The sequence below is a fragment of the Homalodisca vitripennis genome, chromosome 4, assembly GCF_021130785.1.
Source record: "Homalodisca vitripennis isolate AUS2020 chromosome 4, UT_GWSS_2.1, whole genome shotgun sequence".
In the NCBI taxonomy this organism is placed as follows: domain Eukaryota; kingdom Metazoa; phylum Arthropoda; class Insecta; order Hemiptera; family Cicadellidae; genus Homalodisca; species Homalodisca vitripennis.
In genome coordinates this window covers 174,076,488-174,085,819 of record NC_060210.1, presented here as the reverse complement: position 1 = coordinate 174,085,819, position 9,332 = coordinate 174,076,488, and the positions used below count along the sequence as shown (strand labels likewise).

The 9,332-nt window shown below is 39.5% G+C and overlaps 1 protein-coding gene across 1 annotated transcript; it reads left to right on the top strand.

Moving 5' to 3' along the window:
* The first annotated feature begins 4,281 nt into the window (after positions 1–4,281).
* LOC124360679 (collagen alpha-1(I) chain-like) lies at positions 4,282–8,918 on the top strand. Its single transcript, XM_046814501.1, has 3 exons — positions 4,282–4,356; positions 5,142–5,176; positions 5,462–8,918. The coding sequence occupies exons 1-3, from the start codon at positions 4,332–4,334 to the stop codon at positions 8,552–8,554; spliced, it is 3,153 nt and encodes a 1,050-aa protein (XP_046670457.1). The 5' UTR covers positions 4,282–4,331; the 3' UTR covers positions 8,555–8,918.
* Positions 8,919–9,332: the final 414 nt, after the last annotated feature.

The following is a 9,332-nucleotide window of genomic DNA, read 5'->3' as shown; positions in this document are numbered from 1 at the left end:
ATTAATTTTCTACACGTATATTGGTAGTTCTAAAAACAAGAAATAATCCTATAAAGGTCTTATCAAATAAAAAAAGTACTCTAGGTTAGAACAAAACTATTAAAACATTAAGTCCAGTGAGTAAACGATGACAATTTAAATAATTGTATTTTTATGAATATTAAACTATCGAGAATGTCTGGTGAAGAAAGAATTTTATTTCCACTATTTTTTCGGGGGTCAAAGAAATTTGTAACAACTTTAAACAAAAGTAACACAATGCACACATCAAGGCAATATTAAAGCTCATTTATGTAACATTGCGGCTGTGTGTATATTGCTCTTGTTACTAAAATTATGACTGTGCTGGCATACAAAATTAGAATTTGTAGTAAAGCATATGCGGGCGAATATAACGATGCGACGCGAGCGAAGCGACGAAAGAAGGCGCGAGAACGTTACGCTATCTATGGGCTGATGTCACTACTACAATGTCTACCATCTCCGAATGTCTGTCTAGTTTCCCAATACTATAACCCAACACGATAGACCTTTCACTTTTATAGCCTCCACCAAATTTCTTCTGTTTCCACGAGTTTGATTACTTAATAATAATATTATTATTCAATCACATTGATATATACCTGTATAATACTTTTACATAATATGTAACGTGTTGAATAGCAATAGTCTTGAATTTATATGTTTAATACAACTTTAATATAATTTATTTATTCGTGTTTTTATGTAAACGTCAATAGTAAAATTATGTAATAGATTCGCGTGATGTTATATAGATGTGCAATAACCACTGTTTTACGAACGGTGGTTTCTAGCTACGTGTGTCTTCAAAAGAAATGGTGCACCTCTAACCATGAGAACGGAAATGATTAATTTATTACGCATCGCTTTATAAATAATGTTTTATTTTTGTAAAACAGTATTAATAATTTTACTTTACTTGAACAGCCTGAGCACTCATGGTTTCCTGCTAGATTAATTGTATGCACTCAATAAGTAAGCAACATTTTTTGTTTGTAGAAATTCTTGTTTAGTAGGTTAAGTTGTTTATAAGTTAATTATATGAATCTTGAATATAAACGGAGAAGTATGTCCGTTGGAAATAAAATATAAAATAAAATAAATAAAAACATTCCAAAAATGAAATAATCTGTTAATTATATTTGAGATTTTATTAAATATTTATAGATGGTTGCTGCTGGAGAATTCTAGAGGTAGATCTTCACAGTAGTCCAAGAAGTTGCGAACTGATGGCTGCTACTCATAGTCGTATTCCCCAGATTATTGCTGTTGAGGCGGGCGTTATCGCCAGTTTTCTGTTGCCATTTCCAAATACCGAGATAAGATAAGAACTCCTGTTGCCGCAGAGATGACGGCAACCTTCAGTCTAGGGCGGGCTCCGTGTCATTCCCTTGGCCTGCCTAATGTCCAGAACAGAACCCATCACCTCCAGATGTTCTCGCAGATCTCACAGCTGTAGGTCACTCCACATCTACCCGAGGATCGTCTCGTTTGTTTTCGTGTTCTCACGATCCTATTCCGAGAGAGATACGACGCCAATATATTCAAAAAAACTAATTCTCAATACTTTAAAAAAGTTCCTACAACTTAGTTGATAATCTGTTCTAAACATTTTCTTACTGTTGACGGTCTGGTCAAATTAAATATTAAACTATGACACCACACTTCGGAAAGTTATAGTTATTAAAAAAACTTGATTCAGTTCCTCCATACATAGAGAAAATATGACACATAACGTGTTATTTCAAAAGACGGTTAATTTTATCCTCGTAGAAATAATTTTAACATTTATATGTTACAAAAATCGTCCAAAGAGGAAGAAAGTTAGAAGTATCAGATCGTATGAGTTGAACGGCTTAATTCATTCACTTCAAATTATTGTTAGATTTATAATTATCAATCTCGTTTCATGAGCTTTATTTTTTGTTTTTAATGTAAAGGTTATACTTTTTTGTAAGTTTATAGCAGATTGCAGGTATCGAAGAGGTGAGAGAGGAAGGAGAACTATTTATCGTTCTCGTTTCATCATGACGGAAATCAAAGAATTTATGTAGTGCAAAACTAAATTAAAGAAAAATAAATTTATTTTTTTAGAAAAGCTTTTTAACAGTAAGTTTTTAATTTAAAGTAGCTCCTTACAACGTTTAACACAATCCTACTCCATTACAATGTTCATTGTTAATAGATCAATGGAATCATAAATTGAGATATGTTGTACACTGTTTCTGATTTTTCAATTTCGACGCTCATGTCGGCTACGATGTGTCCGGTGTAGCAACTCCTGTGCGGGTTACGCCAGCGTAAGCCCCAGCCACGGTCCGCCAAATATCAGTGGGCTGCTCCGCCCGCCCCCTCGCCCACGACTCTGCTCTCACTCTACTCATCTTGCTCAACTGATCATCGTTATTGTGGTTGCAAATATTTCAGCCCAAATTATAATTAAGATACACTATGAATCTGTGTATGATACCCATTTCAGATCAAACTAAATCTTCTAAAATACGATAATTTTCAGAGAAGTTCAAATCAATCCAGATGAAATCCGTAGACGTTGAATACTATTACGTATAAAACTTGTGCATAAATTTAATAAAAGTTTCTATTTGAATAGTTATACTCAATACTTTTTGCAGAAACTATGTACATAATATTTATATACTAGTAAACAATTATATAGCGGGAAAAGCTTTCAAGTAATCTGTTTATAACTTGACCTAACCCTTTGTTTCTACTTCCCCTTATTGTTTGTAAAGTTAGAAGTTGAAAATGTTAAGAGTAATTTATTGACGAAAGTAGAACTCTTATATGCCTCTACCATTTAACTACGAGTAACTTAGAAAACTAAATAAACGGTTATTTCCGGAAGGTAGACTGATAGCAAGATAAAGTGGCTAAGTGGCCGTAGTGGGGACAGAAGTACATTATTCGTTACTACACATATTGTATCTTGTTAACTGTCATGTGTTCCAAGGCAATGGAAGGAGTTCTAATTTTGATTGGAAGTCTTTAATGTGATCAATTTCTTCTATAGTTGGCGAGGATGATATAGTCTGGTTATAATGACGTTTTGGAGTTAAATAGTTCAAAATGATTTTTTCAAATAGAGTACTTATTGGAAATAAGTTAAAAGAATGGAAAATTATAAATTAGTGCTATACTTGAGATAACATGCGTGATTAATGAGAAAACATTCAATGGTTATGGATTGAAGATTGTTTTGTATTTTAAGATTTTCAATACATATTATATTATTTATTTAAACCAGTCAAACACCCAAAATGAACGCCTCTGTTACATTTTCGTGGTTTCAGCAAAAGTTTGATTCTGAACTTTGTCTCATAGAAACTAGAACAGTTCAGTGGTTACAAAACGGATCTTCCCATAAAACGTCCAATTAAAGTTGATTGATGCCACTATACAGTTTGTAGCAAGTGGCTGTTCTATGCACTGGCGCACTAGATGTTGTATCCTACCAGAGTCACCACTGCGCTGTAGCAAGGCAGTCAACGAACGTCCGCGACCTTGACATTCTCTCTCACTCTTCATCTCATTCATTACATAGAGTTAGCTTCTTGTTTGTCACCGTTCTACTCATTTCTTCTCTCACAAGGTTATCAGTATGCTGTAGAACCACCACCGAGGCTACTTGTAAATCCTTAGTGGCTTCTCAATAGGCATAATCCTACTGTCTCAAAAGGGTTTTTTATTTGTCTATGTTCCATGATTTTTCAATATAAACGCATGCAAATGATGATGAGAACAGACCAGGGAGCAGGGACTCCCTGCTCAGATGGTCAGACGCAGACTCAGGACGGTCAGGACGCGTTACATCAGACACGAGCAGATAGGGGTCCGAATATGACTACGCGTAAAGGAGGATTTAATATACCTACCGTGAAACTGTCATGAATTAGTTGGGAAATATCAATGTTTTGAGATGAAAACAAAAATCATTTCAGTACATCGTGTAGGAATGGAAAAGACTTGTAAAGAATAGTGCAAGTTTTAAGCGAGCAATGATGTGCCATTTCGTTTAGTCGAGTATCTATTTGTCTTCAACCAGAGTATATGTTTCATAACTGTTTAGTAGAATCCTAGCACGATACTGCGACTAGAAAGCTAGGAAATACAAGTGTATAAAAGAAATGAAGTATTTAATTTTGGTAAATCCAATCGTATACAACTAGATGCAATCACTAGTAAACGAAACACCAATGACGCGATGCCGCTTAAGGCCATAGGTGTAAGATATAGGTTGACTTGACTGGTTCTCTCATTCTGTGTTGCCGTTTGTTATAGATCCGGATAACATGGCGCAGCTCTACGCAGTTCTATGTGAGTATTTGCACATCTGGTCATTAATTCTATGTATCTGTTTTCCCTAAGTAACTTTCATAAGTTTGAAAATTTGCTACGTGTTCTAGTTAAAAGTAGTAACAAGAAATTATTGTGAATTATAATAAAGGTACAGTCCCTCACTTTGATTACAATGATCTGTAATAATGCTTTACACATTATTGTGATCCAAGTTCATTATTGTTATTATAGCATTGTTCATTGCACAAAATAATTCTTGCAATGCTAAATAGTTGGTACACACCAGTATACTGATGAATAAAATAAAATAAATAGTATAACAGTTCAGTTTGAAAAAGAAAATATGATTATTCAATACAATGAGTATTCAAAGTAATTAATTGTATGAGACAGTCTCTCTTGCATTTTCGAGTCTTCTTAGGTGAAAATAACATTTGTAACTACTTTTAGCATACTGAAAAAATCAATCCGGCTCAGAATTTAAATCCAGAAGTAGTTAACTTCATACTCTCTAATGTACATAGTTCCTGGGAAAGAACAAAATTGATCTATCCCACCAATTAATGTATATGAGAACAATATTCACAACCTCCTTAGCATCCATCCTTCTTCTTTCATATGGATTTGTTTTGAAGTAAGATAATTATTGTTATATTTCAACATTGAAAAACTGAAATGATAATTCTATTTAAATGTAATAGGATTTTCGTGAATGAAGTTTATCAAATAATTAAAAATAATAATTATAAATTGTTCTGTATGTACAGTTAATAACCATTAATAATTTGTTTTCGATTTTGCAGTTTTGGCGGCTGCTTGCAGTATAAACACATCATGGGTAAGCTGTTATATTCTGTTTTTAAACATACCTCAGCCGTATTGGCTAACTTAAATATTTAACACTGTCCAAAAATAAAATATAGTATTATCATTTTATAGTAAAAGTATAAAAATAACACAAATATATTTAAATTACATATTAATTGTGCCATAATTTGGTTCATATCGCAAACTTTGAAAATATAAATAAGAATCCAAAAGATTTAAATTTTAACAGTGTTGTTGAAAACAAAAGATATCAGTGAGTACAAGTAGCTCTTATACAACGAATTTATGGTTGCAGGCTCAAGAGGGCTACAACTATGATAGACCCCAGAATCCCTTGGTGTCGGGTCTAGGAGGCAGTACGTCTAGACCGGGCTCTTCACCCTCCGGCTTCACTACTGGTCGCCCCTTAGGGGATGAGTACCCCACCTCTCCCGGCGATTCTGGATACAACTACCAGAGACCTGAGGGATCTGGTCTGTCTACTGGTAGACCCTCTACAGCCGGAGGATATCCATCAGGACAAGGTGGCTTCACTGGAACGACTTCAGGAGGCTTCCCTGGTACTACACCTAGACCTGGATTTCCAGGATCAAGTCCTGGATTTCCATCAACTTCCGGCCCAGGCGCTCCAGGAAGTGGCACAACATCAGGTTACCAAGGATATCCATCTGGTCCCTCTCAAGGCCAGTTTCCTAGTTCTACCCCAAGACCAGGAGGATATCCTGGAAGCCAGCAAGGTGGATTTCCTGGGTCAACTTCAGCATATCCATCTGGTCCATCAGATAGTGGGTTTCCTTCCAGTACTTCACGTCCTTCATCAGGAGGGTACCCGTCTGGGCCGCAAGGTGGTTCTACATCTGGAGGTTATCCAAGTGGACAGCAAGGTGGTTTCCCAGGGTCAACAGCTAGACCTGGAGGATATCCGAGTGGGCAGGGCGGTTTCCCCGGATCTACCCCTGGACCTAATGGATATCCGAGTGGACAACAAGGTGGTTTTCCCGGATCAACGACAGGACCTGGTGGATACCCGAGTGGTCAACAAGGTGGATTCCCCGGATCAACAGCAAGGCCTGGTGGATATCCGAGTGGACAACAAGGTGGATTTCCAGGGTCTACTACTGGACCTAGTGGATATCCGAGTGGGCAACAAGGTGGATATCCTGGATCGACGGCTGGACCTGGAGGATTTCCGAGTGGACAGCAAGGTGGTTTCCCAGGATCGACAGCTGGACCTGGAGGATACCCGAGCGGTCAACAAGGTGGTTTCCCAGGATCTACGTCTGGACCTGGTGGATATCCGAGTGGACAACAAGGTGGATTTACTGGATCGACGGCTGGACCTGGAGGATACCCGAGTGGGCAACAAGGTGGTTTTCCAGGATCAACGGCAAGGCCTGGTGGATACCCAAGTGGACAACAAGGTGGCTTCCCTGGATCAACGACCAGACCTGGCGGATATCCGAGTGGGCAACAAGGTGGATTTCCAGGATCAACGGCAAGGCCTGGTGGATATCCGAGTGGACAACAAGGTGGTTTCCCTGGATCGACGACTGGACCTGGTGGATATCCGAGTGGACAACAAGGTGGTTATCCTGGATCCACTACAGGAAATAAAGGAGGATTTCCATCAACTACTCCACGACCTGGTGGTGCTCAGGGATATCCAGGATCTCAAGGCGGATTTCCTAGTTCTACTTCAAGACCAGGATTTCCTGGTCAAACAGGGCCGACGGGTGGATCACAAGGAACATTTGCTGATGAATATCCCGGGGATGATGGCAGTCAATCAGATTTTGGAGGTCAAAGACCTGGTGGATTTCCAGGTAGCCAAGGCAGTCAATTTCCATCGGGTGGTGCTGGAAGACCTGGAAGTTTTCCTGGAAGTCAAGGACAGTTTCCAACCGGTGGAGTTGGAGGATTTCCTGGCGCACAAGGAGGTCAACGTCCAGGAGGGTTTATTCCTGGAGCATCAGGTGGAGATGGTGACGATGGATCTTATGACGAGGGCGATTATTCAGCTATTCCAGGAGAGCCTGGCACCGATTATCCTATATTCTCAGAGGTTCCAGAAACTTCTTTTAGGTGTGATCAGCAGCAATTTCCAGGATATTATGCGGATGTTGAAACAAGATGTCAAGCTTTCCATATATGTGCTAACAATAAGACATACGATTTCCTTTGTCCGAACGGTACAGTATTCCACCAAGAATATTTCGTTTGTGTTTGGTGGAACCAGTTTGATTGTAATTCTGCTCCCGGATTATATTATCTGAATGAAAAATTGTATGACTATTCAATTGTTGGATCCCAGCAACAAGGAATTGGATTTCCAGGACCACAAGGGCCATTTACCGGATTCCCTGGACAATCAGGCCCTCAGGGCCCTACTGCTCAACGGCCCGGACAAGCCGGACCTCAAGGACCTTCTGCACAGTACCCAGGGCAGACTGGACCTCAAGGACCATCTGCACAATACCCAGGTCAAACAGGACCTCAAGGACCTTCTGCACAATACCCAGGCCAAACCGGTCCCCAAGGGCCTTCTGCACAATTCCCAGGACAAACTGGACCCCAAGGGCCTTCTGCACAATTCCCAGGACAAACTGGACCCCAAGGGCCTTCTGCACAATACCCAGGACAAACTGGACCCCAAGGACCTTCTGCTCAATACCCAGGACAAACTGGACCTCAAGGGCCTTCTGCACAATACCCAGGACAAACCGGACCTCAAGGGCCTTCTGCACAATACCCAGGACAAACCGGACCCCAAGGGCCTTCTGCACAGTACCCAGGACAAACCGGACCTCAAGGGCCTTCTGCACAATACCCAGGACAAACTGGACCTCAAGGGCCTTCTGCACAATACCCAGGACAAACCGGGCCTCAGGGACCTTCTGCCCAATATCCAGGACAAACCGGACCTCAGGGACCCTCAAGTCAGTTCCCAGGCCAAACCGGACCTCAAGGACCTTCTGCTCAGTATCCCGGACAGTCAGGACCGCAAGGACCATCTGGACCTCAAGGACCATCTGGACCCCAAGGACCATCTGGCCCATCTGGACCTCAAGGACCGACAGGGCCCCAAGGACCATCTACTGGGTATCCTGGATCTCAGAGACCATCCACTGGATATCCTGGACAGACTGGACCACAAAGTCCATCGACCGGATTCCCTGGCTCACAAGGACCGTCAGGCGGATATCCTGGACCATCTACAGCAGCTCCAGGATCCAGCCAGTATCCTGGCCAGAGGCCGTCGGGTACTACACCTTTCCCTGGACAGGGCTCGTCGCGTCCCTCCTTCGGTACCGAAGCTGACGAGTATCCAGGCGATCAAGGCACGGCGGGCAAACCTAACAGAGAGTACCTTCCTCCATATAGAAGATAATTGTGTATTAGGATTTTAGTCTAGGTATGAAAGTAACAACGAACTGCCAGTGTTTTATAAATTTTTTATTGTATTATATGTTTTATATTGAGTAGATTAGACAAATAATACTTTAGCTTCTATCTTCTATGTTAAATAAGAATCACAAATCTTTAAGTAATCAGTGTTGTTTTAGCTTTCTCTTTTTTAAATGGTCTAAATTATATTTCATATGCTAAGCAAATGTCTCGTAGACAACAATAATGTGTGCATTAAGTTATTATGTTCTAGCTTTAAGTGCTTAATGTTAAGATGTTTTTTACTTTTTTGTAAAGTATCGCGTTTCTATTGTGATATTACGAGAAATAAATGATCTTTTGTATAAGTTCTTATTTATTAATTACCACCATACAAGAAGTGTAGACAAAGACAAAATACACTATATCCAAGATGTAGAGGAACAAACGCATGCCTAGTCTACCTAGTAATAGTTATTGCATACGTAATACTGACTTTAAAAAGAATATCAAATAACTTAAGACATAAACAGACGTTATCATCGAGAATGTGAAGTTGTATGTTTTTTAGTAATATTAAAAAACCCAAAAAGGTATACGAGAACAATATTGCCTATTTAATCTACGGGATTAATTATTGTGCACCATCCAAGTAAGAGATCGTCACAGAGAGTAACATGTGAATGTATAGTCTTGTCGATATAATATCATCTGACCAAAACAGAAAAATAATAGAATAGTATTATTAAAAAAAACTAACTGGTTTTATAAACGTACGAGCA